The 19,226-nt window shown below is 41.1% G+C and overlaps 1 protein-coding gene across 13 annotated transcripts in view; it reads left to right on the forward strand.

The window, feature by feature from the left end:
- The window catches only part of CLASP1 (cytoplasmic linker associated protein 1), a 221,949-nt gene that overhangs the window by 94,619 nt on the left and 108,104 nt on the right, over positions 1-19,226 (forward strand). For all 13 annotated transcript variants that reach the window (XR_014795731.1, XM_084892205.1, XM_084892201.1 and 10 more), the window contains exons 8-13: positions 639-706; positions 11,169-11,321; positions 13,653-13,726; positions 15,846-15,938; positions 16,865-17,010; positions 18,165-18,300. Coding sequence is in view for 12 of the 13 variants with exons in the window: in XM_084892205.1 (XP_084748331.1) it covers positions 639-706; positions 11,169-11,321; positions 13,653-13,726; positions 15,846-15,938; positions 16,865-17,010; positions 18,165-18,300 (670 nt within the window). In the remaining variant the exon portion in view is untranslated. The remainder of the gene's footprint in view (positions 1-638; positions 707-11,168; positions 11,322-13,652; positions 13,727-15,845; positions 15,939-16,864; positions 17,011-18,164; positions 18,301-19,226) is intronic.

Here is a 19,226-nt window from a genome sequence, read left to right on the forward strand (position 1 = left end):
CTCAGTTTTTCAGCGCTATGCCCTGGATTCTCCTCTTTCTCTTTCAGTCTAGATGTAGGGCTTCCTCTCAGCCAGATTTCATTTGGTTTTGGGGAGATAGACATTTGTTTTATAGTTTTTTTTTGGATTTGTGCCTGGCAGCTGTTTAGGAGTATTTACCTAATGCCGCCATCTTCATTCTCTGTCTACAGCATTTTTAAATTAAACATAAATCATAGAAAAGAAAAGCCTTTATAATGTTTAGAGCATTTTAAAATTTTTTATCCTAAGTAATTAGCAGTCTGTGCTTAGGTAGAAATATATGCTTTTCATAGTGCAAATTCATTTTGTATAGATTAATAAATTTAATATAATGTCTGAGAGCACGAGCTCTGGATTCTTAATCTCAGGGCTGGAATCTCCACCCCAGCTGTGTCACCTATGCTAGCTGTGGAGTTCTTGATTTCTTGGGTCTGTAAAATGGGGATGGTAATAATCCCATAGAAGGCTGTTACAAGGGTTAAAGAAGATCTGTCCGCTAGGGCCCTCAGTGTTTGTTGATGTTGTTATTATTATAGCCACTGCTTTGTTATTAGGTGGCTTTGTATTCTTGTTTTTTTCAGTGATGGTTAATAATTTATATTTTTTCATTCATACAGGTTGAATTTAATTTTTACAAAATTTGATGAAGTCCAAAAATCTGGAAACATGATACAATCTGCAAATGGTGAGTAGAAAAAGGAGTCATTCTGTTTTTGCTTTATCAGTTTTATGTCAGCAATGCTTATGCTATTTCTGAGCAGATGAATTTAATGTATTGTAAGAGTTGCTAGGTCTTAAGATTTAATTTCCATTTACTCACTTCCTGAGGCCAAAAACTATGGAGGTATCATTGACATTCTTTCATAACCTGCCTGAGTTCATCAGCTGATCCTGTTGGCTTTCCTTTTAAAAAAACACCTAGAATCCGAATGGTTCTCACTGTGGCAGCTACTTTTCTCTTAGTGAGAGTGTTCCTGGTAATTTACCTGAGCTCCTGTGCCTGACCAACATTCTTAGCTGTAGTCTGTCACAGCACCTACAGTTTATTTTCACACAGCAATCGGAGTAATCCTTTCAGAATGTAACTTAAGCAATGCTGATTCCCTGTCCCAAGACGTTTCCCGTCACATGGAGACGGCAGTTCAGTGCTCATCACGGCTGTCCCGGCCCTGCGTGGTGTGGTCTGATCACCGTTCTGACGGCATCTGGTTTTGTTCTTCCCCTAAGTTCTCTCGGCTGCCATTCCGTTGGCCTTGCTGATTTTGAACATTCTTAGCTTTTCTTGCTTTAGGGCCTCTGTGCTTATGAATCCTGCTCCAAACATTTGTTCCCTCTGTGTCATCATGGCTGTCTTCCGCCTTCATCCAGATTTTGGCTGTGGTATCACTGAATTACAAAGGCTATCTGGAATAGCACACCCAGTTTCTAAGGGAACTCTTTGTGCCTTCATCCTGCTTGACTTGCCTTCTTAGTGCAAATCACTGCAAAAACATTTTTATTGATGAGGGTAAGAACTGTGTTTTATTCCTTTCTTTATCCTTAATGCCTCACAAAGTCCCTGGCATGTTGTAGGTTGAATAAATAAAATAATAACTGAAACTTGAGTTCTGACCTATTGTCCATTATTTGTACTCAGTTTATTGTAGCTTGCACTGATATTTGAGGACATGGGGTAATTCTTGTGATTACAGACGGGAAAGAAAAGAAAAGAGTGAATTACTATATAAATAAAGTCATCAAAGGGACAATTGTTAACAAGAACTTTTTCATATTCTGGATACCTCATTGCATCATAGCTATTTCAGAATTGCTGGGGATCTTAAATCATAGCATAACTTTCAAATTTTGAATATCTTGAGGTTGTAAAGAAGTTTGAGTGATTTCCCCCAAAGTGATATACATGTAAAGATGCTTTTATTAATTCCTTTTATTTTTTTATTTTCTAATTCCCTTTATTTATTTTAAAAATAATTATTTATTTTCAGTCACAGGTGACATACTCTATTATATTAGTCTCAGGCATACACCCCAGCAACTAGATATTACATACTTAATACGTGGTCATCCTGATAAATCCTGCGCCCATCTGATACTATACAGTTATTTGACTATTATTGACAGTATTCCTTATGCTATACTTTACATCCCTGTGACAGTTCTGTAACAACCAATTTGTACTTCTTAATCCCTTAATCTTTTTCACCCATCCCACACCACCCTCCAATCTGGCAATAGTCAAAATGTTCTCTGTATCTGTGATTCTGTTTTTGTCCTGCTTGTTCGTTTATTTATTTATTTATTTATTTATTTATTTATTTATTTATTTAAATATATTTTATTGATTTTATACAGAGAGGAAGGGAGAGAGATGGAGAGTTAGAAACATCGATGAGAGAGTCATCGATCAGCTGCCTCTTGCACACCCCCTACCGGGGATATGCCCGCAACCAAGGTATATGCCCTTGACCGGAATCGAACCCGGGACCCTTCAGTCCCCAAGCCGACGCTTTATCCATTGAGCCAAACCAGTCTCGGCATGCTTGTTCGTTTATTTTTTAGATTTAATTGTTGATAGATACGTATTTATTACCATTCTACTGTTCATATTTTTTGTTTCTCTTCTTAAAGAAGACCCTTTAACATCCTATCTAATAAAGAGGTAATATGCAAATCGACTGTCACTCCAACACACAAGATGGCCACCCCCTTGTGGACACAAGATGGCCAGCAGGGGAGGGCAGTTTTGGACAATCAGGCCAGTGGGGGTGGGGGGGGGAGGAAGCTGGGAGGGACAAGGCCTGAAAGGGAGGGCAGTTGGGGGGCGATCAGGCCTGCAGGGGAGGCAGTTAGGGACAACCAGACCAGCAGGGGAGCAGTTAGGCGTCAGTCAAGCTGGCAAGGGAGTGGTTAGGGGGTGATCAGGCTGACAGGCAGAAGTGGATAGGGGCAATCAGGCAGGCAGGCAGGCAGGCATGCGAGCGGTTGGGAGCCAGCAGTCCTGGATTATGAGATTGATGTCCCATATTGGAGAGGATGCAGGCTGGGCTGAGGGGGATACTCCTTTAGTCTGTGAAGCTGTTTAGCTGTCCTTTGATTCTAAATAACTTTCCTGGGTAGAGTAATCTTGGATATAGGTCCTTGCTTTTCCTCATTTTGAATATTTCTTGCCAATCCCTTTTGGCCTGCAAAGCTTCTGTTGAGAAACCAGCTGACAATCTTATGGGTGCTCCCCTTGTAGGTAACGACTTTTCTCTTGCTGCTTTTAAACTTCTTTCTGACTTTAACCTTTTGCATTTTAATTATGATGTACCTTGATGTGGGTCTCTTTGGGTTACTCTTCTTTGGGATTCTGTGCTTTCTGGACTTGTATGTCTATTTCCTTCACCAAATTAGGCAAGGTTTCTGTCATTATTTTTTCATATATTTTCAATTTCTTGCTCTCTCTGTTCTCCTTCCGAAAACCTCATGATGTGAATGTTGGTACGCTTGAAGTTTTCCCAGAAGCTCCCTACCCTGTCCTCATTTTTTCGGATTATTTTTTATTATTGCTGTTCTGATTGAGTGTTTTTTGCTTCCTCATATTCCAAATCAGTTATTTGATTCTTGGCTTCATCTACTCTACTGTTGATTCTCTGTAAATTATTCTTCATTTCAGTTAGTGTAGCCTTTATTTTTTCCTAGTTCTTTTTCATGTCTTTGAAATTATCATTAAGATTCTTGAGCAACCTTAAAACCATTGTTTTGAACTCTGTATCCGGTAGTTTGTTTGCTTCCATTTAATTTATTACTCTTTCTGGAGATTTCTTCTGTTCTTTCATTTGTGGTGTGTTTCTTTGTCTCCACGTTTTGACTACTTCCTTGTTTATGTTTCTTTATATTAGGTAGAGCTGTTATGTCTTTTGGAATTGGTAGAGTGGCCTTTAAGAGAAACACCTGGGACTCCAACAGCCTCCATGTCACTCATCTATAATCTGGCTGGTTTTTACAGCCTGAAGTTACATGGACTTCTCTTCCCAGCTCTGGAACCCTGGGCTAGGGGTCTGGTGTTGGGCTGGGAACCCCTTGTTACTTATGGGAGGACTTGGCAGGGGAAATAGCCCTTCTGATTAAAAAACGTGCCACACGTCCCATTAATGAGTCTCTTTCGTCATTGATGTTTCTCTCATACTCTCTCCCTCTCCCTTGCTCTCTGAAATCAATAATTAATAATAATAATAATAATAATAATAATAATAATATTAATAATAGCCCTAGCCAGTTTGGCTCAGTAGATAGAGTGTCAGCCTGCAGACTGAAGGGTTCCAGGTTTGATTCTGATCTGGGGCACAATGCCTGGGTTGTGGGCTTGATCCCCAGTGTAGGGTGTGCAGGAGGCAGCCGTTCAGTAATTCTCTTTCATCATTGATGTTTCTCTCACTTCTCTCCCTTCCTCTCTGAAGTCAATAAAAATATATTTAACAAAACAAAGCAAAAAACATGCCACACGTGGGTTTCGGACTGGCCTGTTCCACGCCTCTGCCCCTCCTACCAGTCTTGATGTGCTTTCTTCTTAACCTTTCTAGTTGTAGGACTTCCACTCAAGTAGATTTCAGGCGGTTTTGAATGATGGTTTTCTGTATTTTAGTTGTAATTTTGATGTGTTGAGAGAGGCAGCGAGTACTGGCATTTTTTTTTTTTACCCACACTGCCATCTTGGTTGTCCAATAATGATGCTTTTTTGAATAGGTAATAAAAGCTCTGGATTTGAGCTAAGTTGAAAGAAACTATGTAATAGCAATACTCTTAGAGAAGAAATGAATTTCATTCTTGGTTGTATTTCTTGAAATATTCAAAATTGCTTTCTAAGAAATGTAATTGGTTATATAAAGTGTAAGAATTGTGACTAAATCAACAACTAAAAAACAGCTGAGTAGCAATTAGTCCTGTTGGTAATAGAATACTTCATATTCGAATGGTTCTTTTTTTTGTTGCTAGGTTACCCCTAAGGTCTTTCATCTTTGACTGCCAAGAATATACATTGTTTTTATAGATGTTTAAAAATACATTGTTTTATAGATGTTGTGTGGGTCCTCCCCCCCCCCCCCCCCCCCCCCAATCTCCAGATAATTAGCAAATTCTTTGAAGCAAAAATTACAGTTTTTCTTTCCTTGGGTTTTGAAAGCAAATTATTTTCTATTTAAGCTTTTGTTCTTTCAGTCATGCAGATATGTTTATGTTAATGGAAGTGCCAGTTATTAAAGACTGGTCAGTCTCCTTCAACTGCTGCCACTTAATAATCTTTAATTGGATTTGATTGAAGCAAGGCCCATAGACATTAATTTGGTTAACTATGTTCATGTTTTTGAGTTTATAATCAAAGCTAACATGTTTATGGGAAGGATGAAAATATTATACTGGTAAACTCATGAACATTTCTTCATTCAGACTGCCTGAAATCTGGCTGAATGGAAGTCCTATAACTAGAAAGCTAAAGAAAGATAAAATATTTATTTGCCAACAAAAATATAAACTAGATAAAAGATAATCAATTGGCCTTCGTACATGAATATATTTATTTTATTATTTTACTGCCAAATGCATCCTACCTAACGTTTTTTTCACTAAAAAATGTTATAATTTGAAAAATTTTTACATATCTTTCTAAGTTATTGGAAATGAGAAATATTTGTGCAAGTCTGATAACAAATAGACCAATGATTAATTGTTAGGTAAGATCTGAATTGTTGCCCAGTGTAGATATGACTGTCAACATAAGGAACATCCAAACCCATGAGAATTTTTATGATTTTATTTGAGCCAAACTGATGACAATTGCTGGGAAGCAAAATCTCAACAGAATGAGAAAATGCTCCAGAGAATGCATCTTATTTTACACATCACAATCAAAGAGAAAGACTCGAGGGGCTTATATGACATTCATTGGTGGTAGATTAGAGGGAAGGGAGAAAGTAGGGATTAGATAAAAAGTGAAATGAAGAGAGAGACTTCTTTTGTATTGAAAGGCGTGGGATAGTGAACAGTATAGCACATAGAGATGGTATTGGGGAACGAGGTAACAATGAGGGGTTCTGTGGTCTTGTGCTCTGGTGGGACACTGTGCTCTGAGGAGTCTGAGAAGGGATTTCTCAGGCATTCCAAAGGTATGTTATCTGAGATGCAGAAAGACAGTTGACGTTAAGGTAGAATGACCATTGTCAAGGAAGATAGGACTACTCACCATGACTTGCTTTTCATTAGGAAGTTTGAATTTCAGACCATCCCATATGGTTACTTTTGGTCTCTGAGTTTGTAAGGCTGTCAGGCAGGCTTCCCCTGAGCTTGTCATGTTTAATATGTGGCCCCTTTTCATCCACAAAAGCATTCCTTTAAAAGTGAATTTATTGCCTATTGTTTTATTAAAAAGCCAGGCATTCATTATTTTGCATAGTCTTTAAAATAGTGCTGATGCCCTAGCACTTTGGGTCAGTGGATAGAGCATTGGCCTGTGAACTGAAGGGTCCTGGGTTTGATTCCTGCTCAGGGCACATGCCCAGGCTTTGCGGGCTCGATCCCCAATAAGAGGTGTGCAGGAGGCAGCCAGTCGGTGGTTCTCTTTCATCGTTGATGTTTCTGTCTCTCTCTTCCCCCTTCCTCTCTGAAATGAATAAAAATATATTTAAAAGCAATGTTGATCTGGGCTTCCAGGCCCTGTACTTGTTTCTTGCACTCTGCATGTCACACGGTATGGAATTCTGGCCCCATGGTCATGGGTACAGGGATCATCTGTAGAAAGCGAACAAGCGTGCTGTGCTAGGAAGACCACCTGCCATAGCCGGGGAGGGATACCAGCTCAAGCTACAGTTCGCTTTCTCTTCTTATTTAAGGTATATGTTAGTCACGCTCTTCTCTGTTTTCGGGGGGGGGGGGGGGGTGGTGGGGGAAATCAGATAATTCGTTAAATTAAAAACAAACACTAGTTTTAAAGAAGGTTGACTTCCATGAGTAAAGTCATCACCTTCCACCCAACCTCTACACCCCCCTTTAAACAAAGCGCTGATACATATATATAGTCCAGGCTTTTATTTTGGAGTAGGGTGCAGTTGTCCTTGGGGCTAGATCACACTGAAGAAGCAGTGGGTGGGGCGTTTGCTGATGCCAGTGGCTGTGGGTAGATGCAGCTCTCAGAGCACTGCGTTTCTGTGGACCACGGTCCCTGACAAACATGGCTACTGGGAAAAGGTAGGCTCTGCCAGTACAGTCTGAGATTTTACTGTTTAGGAAATAAATAAAATGTGTAAATACTTAAGATTTTATTTGCTTTGATAACTAAATATTGTGGCTGAAACTTGGAAAAATAATTGCCATGAATATTTGCATTTAGGCAGGGAAAAGTGTGAAGCCTACAGATGCGTTCATGTTACCCTTTGAGGACTAGAGAGGAAGTAGGTACAGTAAAGCGAGCTTGCGGTGTTTTCCTCAGCCTCTGGATTCCCTGTACTTTTAATTTCTTTCTGCTCTTGTACTCATGCTATGTGGATTAGGATCATAAGTTACTTTACAATTGCAATCATTTGTCAGTAAGAACAAGCTGTCCGGAAAGGAGTCCAGCGGCTAGAAATGCCAAGGTTTCAGCGGCGGGTGGAGGAAGACACGGAATTGCAGCAGTGACAATTTTCCTTCCCTTTTAAAGATTTGCATTTTAAAAATGCAAAAGTGGAACCGAAAAACTACAAAAGCAGTATTGTTTTCTAAGAACCTTGTTGATTAGTCTTTAGTGCTCACAGGGAGGTTGCACCTATGCCTTGCCGTGCTGCAATGCTTTTAAAGAGCTCCCTGCGCACCGGGTTTGTGACGGAGGAGGCGGGTGGTGTGATGGGACAGCCTGCGCCGCTGTCTGCTTTCCCTTGGGATGCTTTTCCCGGCAGGCTGTGAGTTGTTGTCTCTGAAGGCTGTTTCCACTCCCTGCAACGGAAACAAGGTATAACAACAGAGACTCTGCCACTAAACAGGTACGACAGGGAGCAGATTGGCTGTGTGTGTGTTTTGTAGGGGATTGTGGAGGTGTGTGTATTTATCTCCTTAAACTAAATTTGGTTCAGTTTGCAGAAAATGGTCATACTGGACGATGAGCACTTTCTTGAATGCCTTTTGCTTGTCTTTGTTTTATGACCCTCACAGTCGCCCCTGTGGAGTGGGCAGGGCAGCTTTCACACGTGGGCACGGAGCTTCAGGTTTTCTCTGGTTGTGCTGGTGCTGGACAGAGAGGGCCCTGGGCCTTGTCGTCTGATCCTTTCAGCAAGCCCGAGGGCAAGCTCTGTGCTTCCTCTCGCTGCCGGGATGAAGCCTGGCTTTGTTTCTGACACTGTACCATTTTCAGTCGCTGCCTTAGGGAATAATTAAAAAAATGAAGGCATTCAAAGAGATGTTATTAAAACAGGCACTAGTACTGCATAACCAAGTTTTAGACACTTTGAAATGTGATTTTCCTAATCAGTTGTTTGCCAGTTGGTAGGGGCTCCCAGGGAGGAGATCTGGGAGAGGAAATTGTGTTATGGACCTGGTGGGTTTGTTTTCAGAGTCAGTTTGGTGCAGTGCTGCAGGCCGGTGAACAGGGGCCGTGTGTGTGTGTGTGTGTGTGTGTGTGTGTGTGTGTGTGTGCGGTCTCAGAAACCAAGGTTTTTGTTGTAGGCCATTTACTTCTGAGTTACATTTTTAAAATAGGATGGGGATGCGGGGGGAGAGAGATTGCTACAGGGTGACAAACTTTAATTTTACTAAATATTAACAAATAACAAAACAAAATCCCACCTATCTCTTGTTTTTTCATAGAACAAGGGCTATTAACGCCAATAAAAACAAGAAAGATGTAACTTACAATAAAAGGTAGTCCCTAAAGTGCACTGAATTTAACTCTGATTAATTTATAAGTTTTCCTTACAATTCTCAGTTTGGTGCAGACAAAAAATGTCACCAGTACTTTTAAGCAGCTTTTGTGATTAGAGGGTTGGTGTAAGTGGACAAGTGACTCTGGGGCAGTGTAGACTTTGGAACCCTCAGACTGAGGCTGCAGGAGCAGTGTGTGACTGCGCCGACAGCTTGCCTCTCAGCTTTGATTTTCTCCCACACAAGTTTGGGTAATAATTCCTGCAGCACTGTGAGGAGTGGATGAGGTAGTGCATGTAGCGAGCCTGGTAAGAACTGGCCTGTAGATACAGAACACAGCCCACTGTGGCACTTGGATGGTCTAATGGGAGGTGGAAAGTTGGGCTGGGTGTTTAACGTGATGCCATTGATGTTTTGTGTAGACATGGAAAGCTCTCTAAAGAAGAACAAAAGCAGAATCATGTGTGTAATAAGCCCAGATCTGGGTTTCCGACAGCAGCAGGACTTCATGGGGAAATGACAGATTTTAGGGTGGGAGCAGGGAACATACCAGTGAGCCTGTATGCCAGAAAGTAAGGACCTGCTCAAGACAAAACAGAAACAGTCATGGGGTGTCAAAGGGACCCAGGCCTCCACGGAAAGATTCCCGATGGTCAAAGCTGGAACAGGTTGAGCAATAAGACAGAGTCGTGTTAGGTTATTACCCAAAGTATAAGCTCAGTATTGCTGAGTCCGTGCCAGTAAGCAAGGGAGACAGGACAACTCTCCCGGGCGGAATCACTCCCGCTCAGCTTTGTAGCTGCTCCATCCAGAGGAGGAGAGCATCCCCCGCGCCGTTAGGGAGGTGCACTGGCTTCTTCCAGAGCCAGTGCGGCCAGCGGGACACACACACTACCTTAGGGGCCGAGGTCCATGTCAGGAACTAGTGCATGGCATGTCCTCTGGAAGCGATGCAATGCAAATGGCATTTTACCTTGTAGTCTTCCTTCCCCAAACTCATAAACTCTATCTCACCATGGTGGAAAAATCAGGAAGTATTTGCAGATTGAAGGAACCTGTGAACTATCCAACCGGTACTCCTGGAATCTGTCAGGGAAGTCTGAGAACTCACAATCTGGAGGAGCCCAGGAGGTGTGATGACCACGTGTCGCTTGGTATCCTCAGTGGGCCTGGAAGATAAAGGACAGTAGGAGGAAAGGAAGGAGCTCTGAATGAACTATGGATTTTAGTTAATAACGTACCAAAAGCACTCTGCTGATGTTAGATGTTAATGGCATGGAGATTGTGCGTGGGGTAGATGGGAACTCTGTACCGTCTTCACAACCGTCCTGTCACTCCAACACTATTCCAAAATAGAAAATTAAAAAAAAAAAAAATCTGGAAACTAGTGGAGTGGGAGAGAAGCCTTTTATTCTCATTTATTTTCTTCTGGTGATATTTGAGTTATTTAATTATGTTTATACATGTATTAATTTTGTTCTTTGAGAAAGGTTCTGTAGTGGGATTATATGCTTTTATTTTTTATGTGTTTTTTAATTGAAATTCTTTATGTTGAAAGTATTGCATATGTCTCCTTTTCCCCCCATTGACTTCTCTCCAGCCACTCCTGCCCTCCCAGCACCTGCCCTTACCCCACTTCTGTCTGTGTCCATTGCTTATGTTGCTCATATTCATAAATACAAGTCCTTTGGTTTATCTCTTATCCCTCACCCCCCTTCCCTCTGAGGTTTGATGGTCTGTTCAATGCTTTGTTTTTAAAAGTATATTTTTATTGATTTCGGAGAGGGAGAGAGAGATATAATAGAGACAAGTGATGAGAGAGAATCATCAATTAACTGCCTCCTGCATGCCCCACACTGGGGATTGAGCCCACAACCTGGGCATGTGTCCTGGGAATCCAGCCATGACCTCCTGGTGCATAGGTCGACGCTCAACCCCTGAGTCCTGCCGGCTGGGTATGCCAGCTGTTATTTAAAACTGCGTGACAGGACGGTCAGAAACATGCCCGAATGTTCCTAGGTGGTGGCCTTATGAGAGATTGCTTTCTTCTTTATGTGCTTTCTATTTTCCAAATGGGGCCGAGAGGGTTCCAGTATGTGCGAGTGAACTGGATGGTTGTGGCTGCATTCTGGACTTCCTGAGGCCTGCAAAGACCCTGGACAGGCCCCTCAGATTCCAAAAGAGGAGGCAAGCTGTGCACCTCTAAGACTAGCTGTTTGAAGTTCAGGTTAAAAAGTATTTAAAAAAAACAACTAAAACCAGTGATTTCTGTGCTTACTCTTCAGATAAAAATTTTGATGATGAAGATTCTGTGGATGGTAACAGACCCTCCTCTGCCAGTTCTACATCTTCCAAAGCTCCACCAACCTCACGGAGAAACGCTGGAATGGGGACCACCCGGCGGCTTGGCTCATCCACTCTTGGGTCTAAGTCTTCAGGTAATTCCAGGCCCTGGGGCGGTGTGCGGTCAGCCGGGCAAGCTTTTAAGCCAGAGGTGCTGGTACTTGCCTTCTGGGTCCTTCAGAAGTGAAGCAGTCTCACTCGCGGTATCTCTGCTGGCCATTCTTTAACATCCGTGCTGTCAGTGTGAAGAGTTGGAGGGACGGAATTTGAGATGCTGTAGGCGGAGAGTATAGCCGAATGAAGCCCAAACCAAGGTGAGCGTAGCTGAGAGAGGAAGAGCAAGAGGGCGCTCCCGTGGCATTGGTTGGTTACTGAATGGGCTCTCGCAGTGTCTGAAAGTGTCATTGGGGCCTTTTTGGCCAGTTTTTATTTATCAAGATAGACTATCTTCTGTCTTTAAAATGTATTTGTTTCTCCAGGTAGCATTGTTCCTTGTGAGACCAGTACGGATATTAAATTAAGTAAATAGTAGGGATTAGTTCCTTGAGGCTTGAAAATTGATTTACAAAGATTTCCTCCCTAAATACTGCCTTTCACCCCCAAGTTCGTACAGTTTGAGTCCTTATTATTTACTTTCATTTTGGTGTCACATTGTGAATTTATATGCAAATTTCCTACTTTTTTACTTACAAAATATGTGGCCACTGCTTTTAGAGCGTGCTCCTGTTAGCTTTGGACTTTTGAGCTTGCTGATGTGCTGAGTTAAAGCTGAGGCCGGGTTAGCATCCGCACGCCGCGTCCTGCTGGTCTTGCCCGCTCTCGGAACTGGCCCTGGAGTGCTGGAGTCCGGGCCTCTGCCAGCAGCTCTGACTGCATGGAGAGTGTGATTCGATAACGTTTTTTAGGGGAGTACATTTAAAAATTTTTATTTTTGTTATTGAGCTTAAATTCACATAGCATAAAATTAGCCATTTTAAAGATCATAATTCATTGGCATTTAGTATATTCACAGTATTGTGCACCCACCACTCTAGTTCCAAAACAGTGTCCTCACCCCAAAAGGAAACCTCACACTTTATACATTGCTCCCCATTCCTTCCTCCAGCCCCTGCCATCACCAATCTGCATTTTGTCCCTGAGAATTCACCTATGCTGGCTATTCTGAAGAAATGTGATCTTTGCTCTGGCTTCTTTCACTGAGCATGATTCTGAGATTCATCTACATCGTAGCGTGTATCAGTACTTCATTCCTCTTGTGGCCAAACAGCCTTCCTACTCCTTTTTCCTGGTCTATTCTTGAGTGGTGTCAATTCTACAAATAAGGTTTCAGAAATTTCTGCATGATCAGACCACTTCATTTCCTTCCCACCCTTCACCCAGACATTCCTTCCAAAAGTCTCAGCTGTGTAAACCAGCAGAGATACCAGCCCTGTCTTCCCCCTCGGCCCTGACCTCAGCTTTTCCCCGTTTGTGTAGGCATGGCCATGAATTTCCTTGTTGGCTCCTCCTTGTCAGGTCCCTCGTCCTCGTCCCTCTGTGGGCACGTGGCGCAGTGCCCATCACAGGGCGGCCTCAGGACTTGGGGTCCAGTCTTAGCACTAGAACCGGCACAGAACACCAGCTCCGTGCATGACTGGCACCTGTCCGTAGTTGGCCTGTAAATGCCGTGGAGAGGTTGTTCACTGGGGGTTGGCACGCATGTACTGCTGCCAGGAGGTGTCCATAAAGCCCTTTGCTGTGCGGGTTCCAGCAGAGCACTAAGCACCAGAAAGGTTTCTGGAAAGAAGCTCTAGAGAAGCACTCACAGTAATCAGTGTACATCATTAATTAGGGCCGCAAGGAACCTGCAGGCACCAGTTTTGAAATCTTTATTATGAAAACAACAGTTGTAAGAGGTCATAAGATTTTATGTGTGGAGTTCATAGTAGCAAAAAGAAAAACTTGCTCCTAAATGATAGCAATTAACAAAGCATCTTACAACAATTTTATAGGGGAAATTTATTACTGATGCATAAATGAAAAATTGGCAATTATCATGAGTTCAAAGGGAATGAAAATGTTTTAAGGCTAATATAAAGTTGAAACGAAACTGTTAAATGCATTAGAACCTATTTTAATTGGTTGCACATTGACCCATGAACCAGGTGGTCATAGTTTGATTCCCAGTCAGGGCATATGCCAGGTGCAGACTCAATCCTCAATAGAGTGTGTGCAGGAGGCAGCTGATTGATGATTCTCTCATCATTGATGATTCTATCTCTCCCTCTTCCTTCTCTAAAATCAATAAAAACCTATTTAAAAAAAAATAAGCATTGTGTAATCACTTTAAAGAAATGATTACAAATCTACCAAAATATAACTGTTATTGTATTTATTCAGATTCTTCCAATGAACATTTTTTACATTTTAAAATAAATTTTTTATAGCGCCAAAAGAAGGAGCTGGCGCTGTTGATGAAGAGGATTTCATTAAAGCTTTTGACGACGTACCTGCAGTGCAGGTGAGTGAGGATATTTGAGTTTGATTAAAAACGAGAAGAGGCTTACTCTTCAGATTTCACTTTTCAAATATGTGATAAGGGAAGTTGCTTAACTCAGTAAATAATTTTACATATCAAGACTACAGGAGATCTGAGATCTGTAAACCTCAGATTGCAGACTAGAAAATGTTGGAGCCTTAATAGCTAAAATGAGCAGAAGTCAAGGCCCAGGATGATCTTTCAGTAAGAACTAGAAAGAAGTTGCTGTTTTTAGTAACAAGCTTGTGGGTCAGGGCACATAAAAGTGGGGGGAGGGTAGTGACTAGATGACACAAAGGAACAAAGAAGCATGCTTATTTAGGGATTTTTCTTAGAAAAAATTTGTAAATTTGAAGGATTTTGGTGTCTGAGAAGCTATGAAGAATTCTATATAATAAAGAGGTAATATGCAAATTGACCATCATTCCAACACACAAGATGGCCATCCCCATATAGACACAAGATGCTGCCTCAAGCTGGCCATCAGGGGAGGGCAGTTGTTGGCGATCAGGCCTGCAGGGGAGGGCAGTTGGAGGGAACCAGGCCAGCAGGGGAGGGTAGTTAGGGGCAACCAGGTTGGCAAGGGAGGGCAGTTAGGGGTAATGGGCCAGCTGGGGAGGGAAGTTGGGGGCAACCAGGCCTTTAGGGGAGGACAGTTAGGGGTGACCAAGCCAGCAGGGGCAGGCAGTTAGGGGTAATTGGGCCAACAGTGGATCAGTTAGGTGTCGATCAGGTTGGCAGGGGAGTGGTTAGGGGGTGCAGGCTGGGCTGAGGGACACCCCCTCCTCTGTGCATGAATTTCGTGCACTGGGCCTCTAGTAGTTTAATAAAAGCTTATTTATGCCATCTTGATGCTTCACTTAAGTATCTAACAGATGAAGCAAAGGTATTGATAAAAGTTGGGATAAAGTCATGCATTTTAACTGCTTTGAATGTCTTAGTGTTTTTTATTAATGACTGGAGCTAGTAATACTTTTCTTAGCCTACATTGACTAGCCAATGCTCTGGATTACTATAGCATTTTATGTCTATACTAGAGGCCTGGTTCATGGATTCGTGCACTGGTGGGGCCTCTCAGTCTGGCCTGTGCCCTCTTATAATTCAGGACATCTCAGAGGATGTTTGACTGCCGGTTTTGGCCCGATCCCCACAGGCCAGGCTGGATCGGGCCCAAACAGGCAGTCTGACGTCCCCTGAAGGATGTAGTAGTGCGCACAGCTGCAGGCGGCTGCGGGGGAGCCCCAGCCTTAGCCTGGGCAGGTGCCATGCTGTGCCACTCCCACTCATCCTTGCTTCAGCACTGCTGCTCCGATAATGCTGCTGTGCCACTGCCACTTGGATAATGCTGCTCCGGAGGCAGGAGGGGCTGGTGCCACCACAGCTGCGCTCGCCAGCCATGAGCCTGGTATCTGGTGCCCATCGGTCAGCTGAGTGGTACTCCCACAGTGGGAGTGCACTGACCACAAGGGGGCAGCTCCTGTGTTGAGTGTCTGCCCCTCTGGTGGTCAGTACACGTCATAGCGACTGGTTGACCAGTTGTTTGGTCATTGGTTGCTTAGGCTTTCATATATGTAGATGAATTGCTTAACTGCTGTTTGGTTTCCATATGTGTGTAAATTAGATAACAGGCATCTTAGGCTAAGTTTTATCCTTAAGTTTTTGACCTTTTTAGCATGTCTCATTCCTGGTTGATGATCCTCCTACCTGTCTTATCAGATGTGGGAGTAAATGAAAAAGTAGATTTGAAAGTGATGCACGTGAAATAGGTGTAATGCGGTGTTATATATGAAGGACTTGTGCACCACTGACCATTCTCAGCAGGTCTTGTTCTTTTTAAATGGAAAGCCATCTGTTAAATTTACCATAAAACTGTATTTGAGGCTGGGTTACCCTTATCTGGGCACCAGATCTCGTGGGTACATACTCACAAGGGGGTGAAGCTCACTTTAGGACAAATCTGTCCACATGTTATCTCATAGGCTCTTCTGGAAAATGAAATGATTTATTTTACTAAATACTCTTGACTTCATGTAATTAATAAATAAATCTTTTCTATTTTTTACATTATCTTGTGCTTATTGTAAATTAATTTTGCTTACAGATTTATTCCAGCCGAGACCTCGAGGAATCCATAAACAAGATTAGGGAAATATTATCTGATGACAAGCATGATTGGGAGCAAAGAGTAAATGCAGTAAGCCAGTGATTTTATGTGATTACATTTTCACTAGATTCTAAACTCTTAATTATGAAATTGGGACATAGCTCTAATGATTTTAAGGAGTAAATATTTTAAGTAAAAATTACTGCATTAACATTTTACCTTTTAGTAAGTACCTCACCTCTATTTTTGAAGCATGCAAACTTACACCTTTATGTAGATCATATGTTTTTAACAAAGACCTAAATGTGGGAGGTCTGGTGATGCCCTCCACTCTCATTGTCTGATTGTTGGCCAGCGAAGCTGCGTTTTAGTGGCATTTAGTGTGATCCTCCCCGCCTTTCTTCACATTGCATGCTAGAAAGTCCTGCTCTGTCTGTTTTTAAAAGTAGATTATTGAAAGCAAGTAGCTGAACACTAAAGGGACGGTGTGTCTGATCTGAGGAAAGCTGTTTTTACAGTGGTTGGCTGGCAAAGAGAGGTGGTAAAAAAGTATTGTATTCTCTTTCAAATTCAGACCAGCTTTTAGTAATGATACAGGATACTAAAAGAGACTGTAGGATTGCTACTACCTTTGATTTATTAAATAAATGGCAGTTGGAGTGGGTGTGGGGAAGGTAAAGTTAGGGGGTAGAGCTTTTCACAAGCTAAAGTGCAGGTTTTGGTTATTTTATCATTAGGTTAGAAAGTATACAGTAAGATGTTTTCAATTTAAAATGCAATTTGTAGAATTGTATTTATCATAGATACTACATTTTAAAAATTATTTTTCTTATTTTTGAATTGTAGATTTGTTTAGTATATTAGCTAACACTTAATTGGCTGAATTCTTTTTGTAAAACTATTTCTATATCATTTAATTTTGACATTGATCTCTCATATTAGATGGCTTCTGTTTTTGCGTATGTTCTGTTTTAGGAACAGTTTTGTATATCTCCTAATTTTCTCTATCCCATTAGCTAAAAAAGATTAGATCTTTACTTTTGGCTGGTGCTGCTGAATATGATAACTTCTTTCAACATTTGAGACTTTTGGATGGAGCCTTTAAACTATCTGCTAAGGATCTGCGGTCTCAGGTAGTGCGGGAGGCTTGTATCACGTTGGGGTAAGGACTGCAAAGCTCCAGATTCTCACATCATAACTTCTGGGCGCAAGCTTCGGGGTGGTCACGGGTTCTGGCCCGTGGGTCTTTCTAATGTTACTCCCGACTGGTCTCCAAGACCCATTCCAGTTCCGGCTGCTGATACTTTTAAGATACTTCTTGCCCGGTTATGTAAAGCAGTGTTTTTCAACCTTTTTTGGGCAAAGGCACACTTGTTTCATGAAAAAAATCACGAGGCACACCACCATTAGAAAATGTTAAAAAATTTAACTCTGTGCCTACATTGACTATATATAAAGTAATTCTCTTGAATAGGAATCAAATAAACACAAAGAAAGTATTTTATAATTACTTTATTATGAAATATTAAGTAAACAAAATAGTGAAAAATTATAAAATTCTTGTCTTGTCTGCACCTACGGCACACCAGGCAACATAGTGTGCCGCGGAACAGCGGTTGAAAAACACTGATGTAAAGTATGACAGATTTTAAACTTTATTCTGTGATTTAGCGCTGAAGCAGTTGTTACTAATAATACAGAAAAATGAAATTTATAAACTTGTTTCTCAGCTTTTTCATTGATTTTGCTGACAGGATATAGCATGCTTATAAAAAAAATTTTATTGGTTCTAGAAGAGTATTATAGCTACAAAATAAAAATTAAAGACATAAAATGTCATTTAGTAAATGTTGATTCTACCTACACTGAATCTGGACCAATGGTTGGAGCGGGAACTTCTGTGTTAGGAAGGATGCCAGAACATCAGAGGAGCAGCGCCATACGATGGCATTGCGGCTGTTTAAAAGCTTTGGCTGCATTCAGATGTTGAAGCATGACTATGTTAAAAATAAAAAGGGTGAAAGAGAAAGAGTGAGGCAGCCCTTTCCTGTTTATAATTTATTAGTGTGTGATAAATTTGTCTTTTGCTATTTGAATTCTGATTTGTTGGAAATAATTTACTTATTTATTTTTAAAGGAACAGTGGGGCTACTGGCCGTTTGCCAAGTCTTCTACATGTACATTGGAAGGATTTGAGACCCTTGTCCTTTATTTCTAGATAACTTTAAATGAAGGCTTTAAAAATGTTAAGAGTTTTATACGCTTCACTGTTTGTAAGAAATATAACTACAGCCCAGTATTCATTTCTTATTTTAGGCATCTGTCATCAGTTCTGGGGAATAAGTTTGACCATGGAGCTGAAGCCATTATGCCAACTATCTTTAATTTAATTCCAAATAGTGCCAAAATTATGGCTACTTCTGGTGTTGTAGCTGTTAGGTTAATCATTCGGGTAAGTCTGTTTTGGGGCCATATATGAGTAAGCAACTGGTAAATATTGGCGGTTGATAAGCAGTAGTTAGAGGCATTTTTCATGAGAGTGATTACATATAGTTGAAATCATATCATATGGACAGTATTGACCTTTCCTCCACTTAATTATAGCACATGAGCCTTTCACATTCCATCACGTGAATTATGGATGTGGTGTAGTTACTGAGGTGTTGTCCATGGACTCATCAATGCTTGTAAATATTGGAGCCTCTCCATCTGCTTCGGAGTTTCTACTCTGTTATTTCCATCTCCAGATTATGCTCCCATTCTTTCCTTCCTGATCCCTAGTCATTCCACTCTAGGTATTTCTGTTTGTGATTCTGTATTCAACTGTAATTGTTATTTACTTAATCGTAGGTAGCAGACAAACAAAATATTCTCTTTAGTTCAGTTTTCTAAAAATTTATGTACATTTAAATAATTATTCAAGTAATTTATATACAAGTTTTCAATAAAATTCAGTTGTTCACAACGGCTTAAAACTAAGGTTCTCCATATCACCGCTGCCGACTCTCAGTTCCTTTTCCCAGAGGCTTGCTGTTAGCCAAAATCTACCCAGAATATTGTGATTATAGTGGGTTACTTACTTTGTATTACTTTTAGTTCTTACTATTTGCACTGCCTGCTTAATATTAAACTGAAAGCCATTATTGGATATTTCTATTAAAACAATATAAAAATGAATTGGTCTGCTGACCCCTTTTGAACTCACGCAGACCTTTGTTGCTCAAACAATTTTGATTTTATTCCAACTGGTTGTTTTAATTTTATTTTTTCTATTATTATTATTTTTAAAATATATTTTTATTGATTTTTTACAGAGAGGAAGGGAGAGAGAGAGAGAGCTAGAAACGTCGATGAGAGAGAAACATCGACCAGCTGCCT

Source organism: Pipistrellus hanaki (genome assembly GCF_964339955.1).
Source record: "Pipistrellus hanaki genome assembly, chromosome: 8".
In the NCBI taxonomy this organism is placed as follows: domain Eukaryota; kingdom Metazoa; phylum Chordata; class Mammalia; order Chiroptera; family Vespertilionidae; genus Pipistrellus; species Pipistrellus hanaki.